General features: G+C 47.4%; 2 protein-coding genes across 5 annotated transcripts; both read right to left on the bottom strand.

Annotated features, from left to right (window-relative positions):
- Positions 1 to 626: 626 nt before the first annotated feature.
- On the bottom strand, positions 627 to 5,628 carry nif3l1 (NIF3 NGG1 interacting factor 3-like 1). Of its 4 annotated transcripts, none has more exons than XM_084456516.1 (7): positions 5,607 to 5,628; positions 3,810 to 4,405; positions 3,519 to 3,675; positions 2,730 to 2,856; positions 2,479 to 2,617; positions 1,465 to 1,548; positions 627 to 1,374 (listed from the first exon to the last, which is right to left on the bottom strand). In XM_084456516.1, exons 2-7 carry the CDS (start codon positions 4,162 to 4,164, stop codon positions 1,190 to 1,192), a joined length of 1,047 nt encoding a protein of 348 aa, XP_084312642.1. In that variant the 5' UTR covers positions 4,165 to 4,405; positions 5,607 to 5,628; the 3' UTR covers positions 627 to 1,189. The 4 variants fall into 4 exon arrangements, 3 of the variants coding, with proteins under 3 accessions (XP_084312642.1, XP_084312640.1, XP_084312641.1); XM_084456514.1 differs by having other exon boundaries at positions 3,810 to 4,426; positions 5,607 to 5,623; XM_084456515.1 differs by having other exon boundaries at positions 2,730 to 2,853; positions 3,810 to 4,426; positions 5,607 to 5,623.
- Positions 5,629 to 6,082: 454 nt separating this feature from the next.
- Positions 6,083 to 12,120, bottom strand: LOC311324200 (sulfotransferase 1C1-like; the record flags this gene model as incomplete). The annotated part of the gene is made up of 4 exons (XM_084456601.1): positions 6,083 to 6,195; positions 6,937 to 7,117; positions 7,197 to 7,291; positions 11,799 to 12,120. 4 exons carry the CDS (start codon positions 12,118 to 12,120, stop codon positions 6,083 to 6,085), a joined length of 711 nt encoding a protein of 236 aa, XP_084312727.1.
- Between the last annotated feature and the right edge of the window lie 3,637 nt (positions 12,121 to 15,757).

Here is a 15,757-nt window from a genome sequence, read left to right as displayed (position 1 = left end):
TCAGAGTGTGTGTGTGTGTGTGTGTTACTTTCTTAGCCTGTCAGTTCAGTGTGTGTGTGTGTGTGTACTTTCTTAGCCTGTCAGTTCAGTGTGTGTGTGTGTGTACTTTCTTAGCCTGTCAGTTCAGTGTGTGTGTGTGTGTGTACTTTCTTAGCCTGTCAGTTCAGAGTGTGTGTGTGTGTGTGTACTTTCTTAGCCTGTCAGTTCAGAGTGTGTGTGTGTACTTTCTTAGCCTGTCAGTTCAGAGTGTGTGTGTGTGTGTACTTTCTTAGCCTGTCAGTTCAGAGTGTGTGTGTGTGTGTGTGTGTGTGTGTGTTACTTTCTTAGCCTGTCAGTTCAGAGTGTGTGTGTGTGTACTTTCTTAGCCTGTCAGTTCAGAGTGTGTGTGTGTGTGTACTTTCTTAGCCTGTCAGTTCAGAGTGTGTGTGTGTGTGTGTACTTTCTTAGCCTGTCAGTTCAGAGTGTGTTAAATGGATCAATCCCAAGGTGTTTTCTCAGCCTCACTAGTCCCCCTTCAGACCCGATCACATCAGTGTTGTGTTAACGTCTCCTCATGTTGTTAACCATCCAGATTAAGATCCCTCTACAGGACCCAGTATGCACACAAAACACATGTAGGCTACACATCCTCCACTCATTACACATTTAAACACATGTAAGCTACACATCCTCCACTTATTACACATTTAAGACTAAGCAGTTATGGTATTTTCAGTTAGGATCATACTATTCTGGCTGCACCCCATTATCACTCAGACAGGGGAAAACAATATTTCTTTAAACCAATCACAGTCGTCGATGATAAGCTTCTTTATTTATTTATTTTAATCTGATTGGCTGATTGGAATTGAGCCAGGCTAGGATTACTCCCCCACTTCCTGATTCACTTGGTGCATTTTATTGAAACCCGACAGGCAGGCATCAGGTGAGATTAGTACAGGACACAGAACAAACACACACTTCTCAAGGTTCCCTACGTTCCTTATGGGTCAGGTTTTCCCCTGGAACGCCAGAAAAGCCGTTACCTAACGAGCCTAACGAACACAACCCAGGTGCAAACCTCCTCCCACATCACATGCACTATGACCTAATTCCTTAACGGTCTTCTTGAATTCTGTTACGCTGTTGTCAGCGACAACCACAATCCTTTGTTGATATGACAACCGTTGTCGTGGTTACTGTGACCGTTTCAGACCACCTCCAGCGGGTCCCTGTCAGCGCGGGAGATCGCCACGGTAACGGAGTCGGACAGACGCACGGCCATCCTCTCCCTGAACACGAACAGGAAGCCCCGCTCGCTGTTGCTATGGTCACTGAGGATGACACTGGTGCCCATGGCCACGGCATCTAGAACTTCATGATGGGACATCTCACCTAGGAGAGACACAGACAGGACTTAAAGGTGTGTGTGCACGCGTGCGTATGTGTGTGTGCAAACGTGTGTGTGTGTGTGCGTTTTCATACCAGTGACGTAGAGATCCGCTCTAACTCCGTTCAACACGGAGGCTCCAGAGCCAGCACACACAGCCACAGATGACACGGTGGATTCTGGAATGGCAGACACACAACGCTACATCACCTCCTCATCACCTCCTCATCACAGCCTCATCACAGCCTCATCACCTCCTCATCACCTCCTCATCACCTCCTCAACACATCCTCATCACCTCCTCATCACCTCCTCAACACCTCCTCATCACCTCCTCATCACCTCCTCATCACCTCCTCATCACCTCCTCATCACATCCTCATCACATCCTCATCACAGCCTCATCACATCCTCATCACCTCCTCATCACCTCATCACATCCTCATCACCTCCTCATCACCTCCTCATCACCTCCTCATCACCTCCTCATCACAGCCTCATCACCTCCTCATCACAGCCTCATCACCTCCTCATCACCTCCTCATCACAGCCTCATCACAGCCTCATCACATCCTCATCACCTCCTCATCACCTCCTCATCACCTCCTCATCACCTCCTCATCACCTCCTCATCACAGCCTCATCACAGCCTCATCACCTCCTCATCACCTCCTCATCACCTCCTCAACACATCCTCATCACAGCCTCATCACAGCCTCATCACCTCCTCATCACCTCCTCATCACATCCTCAACACAGCCTCATCACATCCTCATCACATCCTCATCACATCCTCATCACAGCCTCATCACAGCCTCATCACCTCCTCATCACCTCCTCATCACACCCTCATCACAGCCTCATCACAACCTCATCACAGCCTCATCACATCCTCATCACAGCCTCATCACACCCTCATCACAGCCTCATCACAACCTCATCACAGCCTCATCACATCCTCATCACATCCTCATCACAACCAGTTCTGTGTGTATTTCACCCAACTCACATGACTATACCGATTAACAGAGATCTTAAACTAGGCAGTCATAGTGTTACATCACATGTATGACCCAGCAGTCTCTCTCTCTCTCTCTCTCTCTCCTCACCCAGAGTTCGCTGAGCCCCGAGAGCCAGCCGCAGATGACTCAGTCCCAGGTGCGACTTCATCTTCTGGACGGCTGTCGCCATGGTAACAGGCTGGTCCAAAATGCTGAGTCGTCCTTGCCCATGGCCCGGGAGGGGGGGCTATGGAGGGGGGGGGGGGGGGAGAGAACTGACACATCTATCTACTCTCTCTCTCTCTGTCTCTCTCCCAAAGACATAACTGGACTTCTTCCATCCCATAATAATACTGCACCTTCTGTATCTGCAGGATACTGAGGGCCTGGCTGGGACCAGCGTGCCGTAGCAGAGTCTGGACACAAGGGGTCAGTGCTGAGTCAGGGCAGATCAGGCTGATGAGGTAGCCACCGCCCTCTCCACTGCTGACCAATGAGGGAATGATCAATAATGGACGAGCGCACACACACACACACGCAGTACACACACACACACACACACGCACACACGCGCACACACACACACACAGTACATGCACACACGTGCACACACAGCTAGGGATGGGCGGACGAGGCCTTATGAAGCTTTGGGGCTTCTTCCTGATTGTGTCGGGAAAAGAGCCGAAGCTCCGATGCATTGAAAACGGAGAGCACAGTGACACCTGGTGGTTTACAGAACTCATAGCAGCCATTGCAACTGTAGATTACTGCACACTACGTATGTTCATTGTGATCTTGTGAGAACCGTGTTCACTGATTGAAAGTGCTGCAATAAATATAGAATGTTATGTGAATATGCACACTCGGTGCCTCCATCATTGCAGAATCGCTTCCAAACAGGTGTGCCACGCTGTCAGAGGTTGCGCCAAAACTTTCAATGCTTTGAAAGCTTTCCCGGTACATCAATGACGTTTGAAGCAGCACCGAGCTTCAGACGTCATCAATCACGTGGTCATTGTTTTTCGACACAAGCTCCGGCACATGGTTTGGGCGCAGTGCGCTTCACATTGAGGACCGAAGCCCCGAAGCTCCCATATGTATGTCCCGTATGTCCCATCACTACACGCACACGCACACACACAAAGTACCTGAGGACTGAGTGCTTTAAAAGGGCTCCGCTCTCAGCCTCCTTCAGCTCTGTCATTATGGTGCTCAGTTCCTCCTGATTCCTGACGGGGAATTCCAGTTTGTGCCTCTGGGGGGCGCTGGCGAGGGCTTGGCTCAACACTGACACCTTGCCACTACCTGAGACACCACCAGAAAGGGAGCAGGGTTGGAAACATGACGGGGAACGCTCTCAAACATGGAGCCTATCAGTTAGTCAGTTCTCAAAGTGGGGGTCGGGCTGATGTCATGCTGATGTCCTGCTGTTCTCTTACCTACTCCTCCCACCAGCCAGTCATTCACTCCCCCCTTCATGCTGTCCCAGGAGGTGTGAGGAGAAAACACAGCCATCCCCGCCTCCACAGCCCGAACAGCCAATCTCTGCTTCCAATCTTTCTGCACCAGGCGTTTGATTGGCCGAAACAGCGGCGGGTGGTACGAGATGATGAGATCACAATTCATGGCTTCCGCCTCCTCCATGACTGAGCTGGTCAGGTCATTGGTTAACAGGATGGTTTTGATTGGCCGAGCCTTGCTGGGCTCGACCAATAGGCCTACGTTGTCCCACGGCTCAGCCAATGACAAGGGAGCCAGCTGCTCCAGAACCTCCAGGACTTCCTTTAGGTCCATCGGGCAGGCAGAACCAGGATGTTTGGAGAAGGAGCGACAGAAAGGCGAGGGGTAACAGAAAGAGAGACGTAGTCGGGTAGAGGGATGAGTGCAAGCAGGTGGATCGAAGAAAGGGGGGATGGATGACAAAGAATGAGAGAGGGTTGAGGAGAGGGGGCAGGTGAGAGTTTGAGGGATGAAGGTGTTTCCGGGGGAAGACCTTCCGCAGGCCAGTGGTACTGTTATCCTCGCAAAAACTGTCCTACAACCAGGAAACATGAACCTGTGTGTTAAAGACAAACACGCATATTCATTCAAGATTGCAAATTAAGCAGTACAAAAAATAAGGCATTCCTCCATCACATGGACATTTCATTCTGCAGGGATACGAGTAATCCCAAAGCAAGGACTCACTAGCCCTTCTCAGTCATGCCAGACAACAGTCCTTTCCTGCTCCATTCACTTTGCCGTCAAAATAAATCGGTGTCGGCCTATTTAGGAGAGGCGCTCATATTTACAAGTGTCACATAAACATGAAACTTAGGCTAGCTCCAAACTAACAAGAGTTTGCCGTCAGCTGTATTTCTTGTACCAAGCGAAGGTGCTCATATTCAAGCACTATCCCTAACTTATGGTGCATTCGTTTATAACTGGGAGGTGGCAAATTGCGACTTGCTACTAGGAATGATTAAATAAAACACCGCATGAACTCGCACTTCCTCGTCGCAAATTCGGATATGTTTCTCAGCCCCCAGTTGCTCCAATGCACTAGATATAACTAGGTAACTGTGATATAATGGTATATAGATATAACTAGGTAACTGTGATATAATGGTATATAGATATAACTAGGTAACTGTGATATAATGGTATATAGATATAACTAGGTAACTGTGATATAATGGTATATAGCTCGAATGCACACAGGTCGGAGGTAGGTATTTTGCCACTTGCGACTTGCCACCTCCGACCACAAACGAATGCACCATTAACCCCGAGTTACACCCCAACCTGGATTTGCTACTGGGGCTCCGTTGGTCGACTGTGTAGCTCGTTAGTCTTTGTGAACCTGGTGGCTAGCTAATGTTAGTGCTAGCTAAAACACTAGCTAAGCATGTTGTGCTGGGCTAGGAAGCTAGCACGCCAGCCTTGTCTAACGTTAGTTGTGAGGTACTTAGGGCTAGCACTAGCCATCTAGCGAGACAAGGCTAAAGGTCCCCCTCATTGAAGCCAAATTAGACTAGTGCCATTAGCTAGCATAGCATAGGTTAGCACTAGCCGGTGCAGCGTAGCCTACTGTTTACAGTGAAACAATCAACTAGCGTTTTGCTTGTAACGTTATAAAATGTTGTTTTAATAGTAGTGCTAGCTTGCTAGCATGTCTCTAGAAGTGAAACATTTATCTAAATGTCGTTTTTAGTCAGTTTGACACTTCTAAATCAAACATGTGTTGTTAACGTTACCCTCTGTGCTGCGTAGCCAAGTGTTCAGGAGAGGTTGCTACAGGCAGGTCAATTTGTTGCTAAAAGTTGCTAAATGACGTAGCACCACACATGAAGTCCACCACAATACTAAAATAACGTTCATGCACAATTGCTTTTATTTTGATGTGTACAGTAGATACATTGTGAATGCTCGTGCATTTCAGGTTTCTGACTGTCATGAGTTGAATAAAACTTATTGATCTTTAACTTCAACATGCTGCATCTGAGCTACCATTGATTAATTAACTGATTGATTGATTTAATTTATTTGACAAATGTAATCTTAAAAACAATACAGCTCTGCTTAAGCAAAACATCACCATACATTAAAACAGGTCAGGATGCCAAAGAAGCCTTGAGGCTTATTTCCATTGTGGAAATTGTGTGTGAAGGGGGAGGGGACAGCAGATCTACAATACCAGAATGGCACACAGGAAAAGAGAGGGAGAACTCTGCTAGATGGTGGTCCTGAAGGGGATGTTGACATCCTTCATTTGTCTCTGATAATCTTCATCAAAGAGCTTCGACTGGTCAGGCGTGAAATGATTGGTCCAGTCGCCCACTACACCTGAGATTGAAGACAGGAAAAATATTACAAAATATCAAAGTGTTACTAATCAGTTGCTCCAGGGGGTCCGATCCTTTAGATTCTGTATTGTATGTAAACTAAACCATTATGGTCATACAGAGAACCACTGCTAGAGGGCGCCATAGCACAAAAGAACCATGTGTAGGTTAGCCCATGGGTTAGCCAGATGCCAGATTAGAGCAAGGAGGTCAGATTAGCTTTAGAGGAAGATGGAGTTACTGTAGGGGGTCACTTCCTGGTAGGGCCTGTATAGCTGTGGAACCTGTTCAGAAACAACAACAGTTGTTTTGTCAATCTAGACCCTAGGGAGGATCAGTCAGACAGGCCTAGGAGAGATCCCTCTAGAATATGTAGAGAGTGGGTCGTATGCCCACCTCCCTTGTTCTCTGTAAAGCGCATTGTGTTGCCTCTGGGTATGAAATGCGCTATACAAATAAAGCTTTGATTGATTGATTGATTGATTGATTGATTGATTGATCAATCTAGACACTAGGGATGATCACTCAGACAGGTCTAGGAGAGATCAATCTAGACACTAGGGAGGATCACTCAGACAGGTCTAGGAGAGATCAATCTAGACACTAGGGATGATCAGTCAGACAGGTCTAGGAGAGATCAATCTAGACACTAGGGAGGATCAGTCAGACAGGCCTAGGAGAGATCAGGAACATGAGAGATCATTTATGGACAGGAAGGGCTGAGCTACAGACCACAACAGACCTTTCCTCATGAAGGGAGATATGGACTGGTCGAAGAGAGGCTTGGGGAAGAAGCTGTAGTTAGCCATGGGGTTCTCCTTCATGTTCTTGAAGGAAGTGAACTCCACAATGCGGCTTATGACATCATCAGAGAGGGACAGGTCCAGGTAGTGCATGATGCGCTCCACCTCTCTGCGAGGGTTCTGTGGAGACAGGGATTCACTCATGAGTGTGTGTGCAGATGAAGACATTGGGACATTTGTAATAAATGCACACCGCTACCTCCTTCATGTCCTCGTAGAACAGGTAGAGGATATTCTTCTTCTCTCTCTCCTCCCAGTAGCCCTTCACGTGGTCATACCACGACCCGTACGCCACTGGGACAAAACAAAACACAGCTTCATCATGATCATTACCTCTGCCCCAGCAACAGGGGGGGGGGGGGGGGTATTAGTGTTGTGGGGTGGGTATTACTGTTGCGGGGGTGGAGAGAGAGGGGGGGGGGGGGGTTGGGGGTATTAGTGGTGTGGGGGGGGGGGGGGGGGGGTATTACTGTTGTGGAGGGGCAGTAGTCTTGGGGGCACATCTGTAGTTTTTGAGGGGTTGGGCTAGAGTACCCTAGGGTCTAGTTGGCATGACTAACTGGAATTTGTTATTACAATGTGTCCTGTCCGGTCAAACCCAGCAGGCTTATTGTGCTCTGGGGCCTCATTTATCATTGAGGTACGCCATATTTTACACGGTCTTTTTCGCGATTTCAGGCGTACGCCATTTCTCCCCCCCCCCCCCCCCCCCACATTGCGATCTATCAAGCCGAAAGGGCGAAAATTTAGTCGCCTTTCTACGCGCTTTTGTAGGACACCTCTCAACTTGTCCTACCGATTTACACGGTTTTCTACACCCTTTTTGAACACAGGGGGAACTGGCGACGCAGGTGGTGCGTCGGTGAATTACAATGTTTGATGGAGAGAATAAGAGCGACAGTTCATGAACGCACAATCATGTAGGCTAATAGCCCAATTCAGCACCAACATATATCGCAATGCAAGATTAGACGTGTCCTCTAACCGGCTCATTAATGGTCCGATATGGATTTGTTCCCCAAACTGAACCTATGCGCTGTCCCAAACCATTCTGCGCTATATGTCACACACTTAATGCAGGCACTCCATCAAACGCCAATAATTTACCAATTAGATTGTCATTAATATGTGATCATGTGGAGCTGTTTGCTGTTTGGTAAGCATATAAATGACAGTCCTCCTGTGCGTAATGCGAGCCTAAATGAATCCGGCGCTACTCGGCCTACTGGCCGAGATACAACTCCAAAGAGGTGACGGCGATGGCGACTGCACCCACATAAGGGCACCATCAGTGAATGAATACGTCTATGTGAATCGCTAAAATGTGCACACTATAAATACCCAAATCATATGTGACGCCGACATGCTCATCACAAGTGTAGTGGCACGGTGGCCTGGCTCCATGACTCATTCATCCTGGCGCACAGCAGGGTAGGGGCTAGACTGGAGGCAGGCGCTGCGCGTGACGGCTGGCTTGTTGGTGTGTGCATAGCCAAGATACATATTCTTTGTCTTATTTACTTTAATCTTTATTAGCATTTTCCATCCATACAACGACAATACAATAAAACATAAAAACTTACAATAACAGCTTATGGGTACTTCCATCCATGCAGCTTTTTTTTCTTACTCAAATATGACAAATTTAATATTAGTGGTATCATCACACTTCCTTCTATAATCCATCCATTTTTCCCATCTCCCTTCAAACTTTCCTTCCTGCATCCTCAATGCATAAATAAATCTCATAAATCTCCTCCACAACACCCACCACTGCTCCTTGGTTGGGGTTCCACCTTATACCAAGCCCTCATTATTGTCTTTTTACTAGCAACCAATAGTACTTTCACTAGGTATCTGTCCCCTCCTTGTACATCATTCTGTTATGTTTGCCAGGATGTATATTCAAAGCTGATAAGAATGAGAACCAGTCAAGACCCCACCACAAAATGAGGACCCAAGCCCTCAGCCCCCTCCCCGTCATGAGGTTTACCAGCGGGGCCAAAGGGCCGACACTGAGGTCATGCGCCAGCTATGAAGACACAAACAAGTAAGGTTCACATTTCTACCATTTTATTGTCTGTTGGTGGGTGACTGTGTGAGTGCGTTTGTGAGTGAATGTGTGAGGTCCGTGAGTGTGGTAGTGAGTGACTGTGTGAGGTCCTTGAGTGTGGTAGTGAGTGACTGTGTGAGGTCCGTGAGTGTGGTAGTGAGTGACAGTGTGAGGTCCGTGACAGCATGTGTGAGGGAATGAAGTGCAGTGAGGATGTCCTGTTGGCTCTGGTGGTGTAGTGTGGTGACCTCCACCAACTGCTGCACAACTGCCCCAATCCCTTCTGCCATTTCCCTCTGGGCCTCTAGGGTCATGAGCCTCCAGCACAGCGTCTGATAGGAAGCCCAGCCCTCAGGGACCCTTGAGGCAGGGACGCTGGCAGCCGGAGGTGGAGGCGTGGGCGGTGGAGACGGAGGCGCTGGAGATGGCACTGGAGGTGGAGGCCGGTGCGCTGGAGGTGGAGGCACTGGAGGTCGTGGCGCTGGATGTAGAGGCTGCAACCAGCGGGGGCACGACCGTCAGGTCAAGGACCACTGCAGACTCCCCCTCCTCTGAGTCCCACCCCACGTCAGAGTCTGGAGAAACAATTTCAGTCATTTTCTTTGAGTTTGTCTGTTAACTTGATTATGCATTAAACATTTTATTGTGTAGCCATATTCAATTGATATGTTTTTCTGTTGGCAGCCAAATAAATGCTTAAGTGTGATTTACCGGGTGATTTAGATGAGAGTCTTAATTTCCCAGAGGGGAAAATGTTTAATGTGGTCTAACATTATGAAGTGGTCATCTGTGTTATCGTTCCCTGTTTTTGGTCCTAAATCAATCATAGCCTACCACAGAATGTGTGGAATGTTTGCTTTCCTCACAGCCACATAATACAGCATGTCCGTGTAGCCTACGCCAAATACAGGATGCACGAAACGTACAGTAGGCTACCTAAACTGTAGGAGCAATCAGACAAATGTAGGCTCGTACAAATAGCTTACCTTCCGAAGATGATTTTCTTTCCTCGCGTGGACCTCACCAACAAGCACATGCACCTCCGTCTCCGAAAAGTTTCTCTTCTTTCCGCGTTTTTCCATAAACGTATTTGTCTGTCCTATGCTCCACGCTATATTATGTCGGTTCCTTCCGGGGTATCCACGTTGTGCGCTGTCATAGTTTTGACCATATATGGTTGGATTTGGGCGTGGAGAGGGCGGAACACGGGGCGCGTGCGCGTACGCTCTCTCCTCCGCCACCGTCGGATTTTTCGTGGAGGAAATGGCGTACGACATTTTTGATAGATCCGAAAAGCGTGTAAATATTCTCGTCTTACGCTACATTTCGCATTTTCCACGTTTTCGTCGTACGCCCTCTTTTACACCAGAATTTACACGCTCTTTGATAAATGAGGCCCCTGGGGTAAATCCTGGTCTCAACTATGTTACAGTTAAGGTACCAGTTCTCAAAGTTTATGGTGCCTGAAGCTTCTCACCAGCGGTTTAGGACTTGGAAGAAGGGAGACACACAAAGTCACGTTGAGTTTGCCCAAGAGTTGTTGACAGACTTCAATCTCAGGGGCCTCATTTATCATTGAGGTACGCCTTCTTTTACACGGTCTTTTCCGCGATTTCAGGCGTACGCCTTCCCCCCCCCCCCCCCCCCCACAGCGCGATCTATCAAGCCGAAAGGGCGAAAATTTAGTCGCCTTTCTACGCGCTTTTGTAGGACACCTCTCAAGTAGCCGTACCGATTTACACGGTTTTCTACACCCTTTTTGAACACAGGGGGAACTGGCGACGCAGGTGGTGCGTCGGTGAATTACAATGTTTGATGGAGAGAATAACGCCCAGGCCACACCAACTGCGTGACTGCGTTGAACGTATCGCAACCGCCCTCTCTACTTGAACGCAGCATACGTCACTATTTGAATGCAGCTGTGCGCGCAGGACGAGACAGCGCAACCCCATAAAGAAGAAGAAGAAGAAGGACGAGACAGCAATGCCCAATATTGAGGAGAGCTTGATTATTGCGGTCTCTGGGCATCGCTGTATTTATGACAGCAGCTGTGATGCCTATCGCAATTTAAACATGAAAAATGCGGCGTGGAGGCAAGTGGCCACAACTGTAGGTCTTCCAGGTAGCTTCAGTTTTCGTGAATCTATTCTGGCTAGCTAACGTAGCTAGCTATTTCATCCATTGCTAGTGTTGAAAAAAGTCAGCGGTCACGTTTTTAGCGCCCAAATTGTTACTGAATAGGCTTCCAAATCTGGCATTTATCTAGCTACCGGTACATACATAAGTAAAGGCTAGTTTATGTATAAGACAAGCTGGCTCAGAGACACACATAAAATAACAGTATAAATGTATACCATGTTGTGTGTAACGTTATATGAGCCATAGCTTGTCTTATACATCATAAATTAGGCTTAATGTAACAATTTTTAGTCTGTCTGTCTGTTAGTATTTGTTTTGGACAAGTTCTAAATGGCCATGTTGGCATTCAAGTCAGCTAACTATGTGTGTGTGTGTGTGTGTGTGTGTGTGTGTGTGTGTGTGTGTGTGTAGAAGACGACTGTAGGAAGAAGTGGCGTGGGCTGAGGGATCGCTACCAAAAGGAAAAGAGAGAGGAAAAGGAGAAGAAGAGATCAGGAGCAGCAGCTACAACCCAACAGCCCTGGAGGTTCCTTCAAATCCTATGCTTCCTAGATCCATTCATAAAGCCAAGGGCCACCAGCAGCAACCTACTAGCAGCCAGCCTCTCACCCATGTCCACCGCCAACTTACCAGCTACTGACCCCATCTCTGTGTCCACTGCCAACTTACCAGCTACTGACCCCATCTCTGTGTCCACTGCCAACTTACCAGCTACTGGCCCCATCTCTGTGTCCACTGCCAACTTACCAGCTACTGACCCCATTTCTGTGTCCACTGCCAACTTACCAGCTACTGACCCCATTTCTGTGTCCACTGCCAACTTACCAGCTACTGGCCCTATTTCTGTGTCCACTGCCAACTTACCAGCTGCTGGTCCCTTACCTGTGTCCACTGCCAACTTACCAGCTACTCCCAGAGCCACTGCCCCCATGCCTGTCACCTCCGCCACAGGCCCCACACCTTCCCCTGGCCTGCCACCACCACTGCCGGGCAACAGACGGCATCGGTCCCACCAGCCTATCCCTCTGAATCAATTTCAGCAGCGGCTTCTGGAATCGGTTGAAAGGGATGCCGAACAGGCCAAGGTGACGGATGAGGACATGCTATATACCCAGAGCCTTGTGCCAACATTGAAAAGACTCTCACTGCAGAAGAAGGCAGCTGTGAAAGTGAAAATCCAACTGGTCCTTTATGAAGCAGAGTTTGGTGGTAAGTTTGTATCCTCAATATACTGTACATTTATCCTCAATATACTGTAGTTTCATTTTCTGTTCCAAGTAACCTATGTAACTCTATTCTTCTTACCTCCATCCTCCAGACCCACCGTCTACCGTAGCCTCCAACCCCCAGCCTCCCTCCTACAGCTTCCACACAGCATGAGATGGTTTTCCTCTTATTCACCCTATTGTATTATGCCTACCAGTCCATTCAGTGTCACTATTAGTTTATTAAAGTTATTACTAAACTACAACAAATGAAAACAAGACATTAAAAATATTAATACTGCCACCTACTGGGCTGGTTTGCACATATCACTGCACCCCTCAAATAACTTTCTGTCCTCAATATATCAATTTCATTCATTTTTATGTCTAATTAACCTATATGTAGCCTAACCCTGTTTGTGTTCTTCTCTTACAGATATGGGGATATCCTCTGCGTTGTGGTAATTGTTATTAATTACCACAAGGTAATTTAATTGTTGATTAAAGATATAATCTTTAATTAATAAAGTTTATTTTTCATTATGTTTGTGCATCAGATTCCATCATTTTATAGCCCAATCTCATGTTCAGTCCTTAAATAAGTGTAGAACATACTGTAAACTTTGGGTTCTGGTGAGTAGTGGTACACTGAGTGGCTTTGGATAAAGGTGTCTGCTACTGTAAATGACTACTGTAATACCTTAGTTATCAACCCGGTCATGTCAAATGATTATATAATGCCCTTTTGAGTGTTGTGTAAAATGTAATGAAAGAATGAGGCATGACACTTTGAAAACAATTGCTCTTCATGGATAATGGTGGTTGGTCCTTAAAAGGACCTTTTGGTTTTGACTGGATGAATTGCAGTGTGTGCCTCACTCCACTGTGTGCTGCCAATGGACTTCTCCTACTGCCGACATGAAGAACCTGGTCAGCTTCTCCCTCACTTCGAGTGCCTGCCTGGCAGCGTTGTTGGTGCCTGCCCTGGTGATGTTCTGCAGATTATTACATGGCCTGTCCACCTCCCATGTCGTTGATGGCTCCTGGGCTGTCCTCTTCAGGTAGTTGTGGAGGACACACGTGGCCTTCACGCAGGCTTCCACTTTTGCTGGGGGGAGAGCAATGACCCGCCGATACATCCTCCACTGGGCTGCCAGAATCCCAAACGTGCACTCAACCACCATCCTTGCCCTGGATAGTCGGTAGTTGAAGACTCGATTTTGTCTTGGCAGCTCGTGTCCGGAGTAGGGCCTCATGAGGTTGGATCTCAAAGGGAAGGCCTCATCGCCGACGAACACATGGGGAATGGGTCCCAGGTCTTCAGCCCCCGGGAGAGGTACAGGTGGTGGAATTCCCAGAGTGCCGTCGCGTAGTCCCTGTCCAAAGGCAGAGTCGCGGAGAGTACCCCCATCACTCCCTTTGCCGTAGGCACCGACATCAACAACACGGAAGCAGTACTTCGCATCTACAATGGCCAGGAGCACGATGGAGAAGGTGCCCTTGTAGTTGAAGTACTGCGACCCGGAGCCTGGTGGAGCCTGGATCACAATGTGCTTCCCGTCGATGGAGCCTACACAGTTGGGAAAATCCCATCTCTCCTTGAACTCCGCAGCAATGGCCTTCCAGTCTTCCTCCTTGGGGACAGGCATGTAAACCTCTACCAGACAATCCCAAATAGCTTCCGCCACAGAGGGAACAATGGCTGCCACTGTGGACCGTCCCACTCTAAAGCTAAAGGCAATTGTCTTGAAGGAGTCCCCTGTTGCCATGAATCTGAAAAAGAATGTTATAGTTTAGGATGCATTTTTGTAGGGTAGTGTATTACAGTGTTGTGCTGTGTGTGTACAGTATGTGTGCCTACGTGAGAGATAATTTAGTTTTATTATGTGCAGACAGTGCTACCTGAACCACACATACACCTTATCGTTTATACACAGACAGAAATGCCTCCTACTACAGGGGTTATTTATTCAGGGATAGTCTAGGGCAGGGATAGTCCCATAGGGCAGGGGTAGGCTAGTCTAGAGCCGGGATAGTCCTATAGGGCAGGGGTATTTTAGGGCAGGGCATTTAAAATTATAGATAATAATAGATTATGTTTACATTCATTAAAATCAGATCTGATTCTGTAAGCGTCTTAGGATTTTAATTAATGTAAATGCAGTGTATTATTATCTATCATTTTTAAGTTCCTGGATCCATCACAATTAATAGGCTACCCGTGTGGTTCAAACAGCGCTTCTACCAGTGCACTGCACTTGGGCACAGACAAAAGCCCACAGGCACACACATGCAGTAGCATACGATAGAATATAGGCTAGCCTTCATCTAGACATTAATGATTTTAATAATGGTTATCTGAAATATAAGTAAAGCGCACAACTCCCGTATATACAACAGCCTGGGTGCCTGGAGGGTAGATACTTAAGAAAAGAGAGACCGGCACACGGTAGGCTATAATGAAACTATGCCTTTTATTAGGGCAGAAGATCGGACGTTTCGGCGCTTGCCTTTTTCAACAAAGCCAAAGATTGTTGAAAAAGGCAAGCGCCGAAACGTCCGATCTTCTGCCCTAATAAAAGGCATAGTTTCATTATAGCCTACCGTGAGTGCCGGTCTCTCTTTTCTTGATGATGGTTATCTACAATCAGCTCTCGGGGCCTGACTTACCGGAGACAAATCGCCAACCGTTCAGCTGGGCTGATAGCTTCCCGGTAGTTGGTGTCCATCTTCTCAATTCTGGATCCAACCATTTGGAGGACATGGTCAAACTGACCCCGGTCGAGGCGAAAGTATCTCCGAAACTCCTCTCCATTCAGCCGAAGCTCTTGGACCAGACGATGGTACTCTCCGGCTTCTTTACGGGCAGTGATATACGGCTGGACCCACACAGACCGCCGGCGCTTTGGCGGTGGCTGGTCGTCTAGCATCGCTATCTTCAGCACGCTCTTCAGAACTGGTCTCATTGTTGAAAGATGTGAGAACCGGCTCTGTTGTGTCTATTTATATTAGTATTAACTCCCTCCACAATTCGAATATAGGCGGGAGACAACATAATAGGCTGCCGATGCAGTTTTTAGATCAGTATTTGACACATTTTTAAATAAATATTTTATATATAGCCTTATAGTCGTATATGATATATATATATACAGCCTATGGTGTACGTGATGCTATATAGCCCAAAAAGTGATTCAATTCTCGCTCACAATAGGGCAACCATAGAGGTAAACGTTACCAGTTAGCTACGAGATCGTGAGATTTTTCGAAATTGAATTTCTGCCTCACGTATCAACACAAAACTGCATTTGTAGTTCTGTGTCGTTATAACTAAGATATCTGTCGGAAGAAATAATTTTTCCA

The sequence above is a fragment of the Borostomias antarcticus genome (assembly GCF_949987555.1).
Source record: "Borostomias antarcticus genome assembly, chromosome: 22".
In the NCBI taxonomy this organism is placed as follows: Eukaryota; Metazoa; Chordata; class Actinopteri; order Stomiiformes; family Stomiidae; genus Borostomias; species Borostomias antarcticus.
The sequence above is the reverse complement of the archived record's forward strand: the minus strand, read 5'-3'. Positions and strand labels throughout refer to the sequence as shown.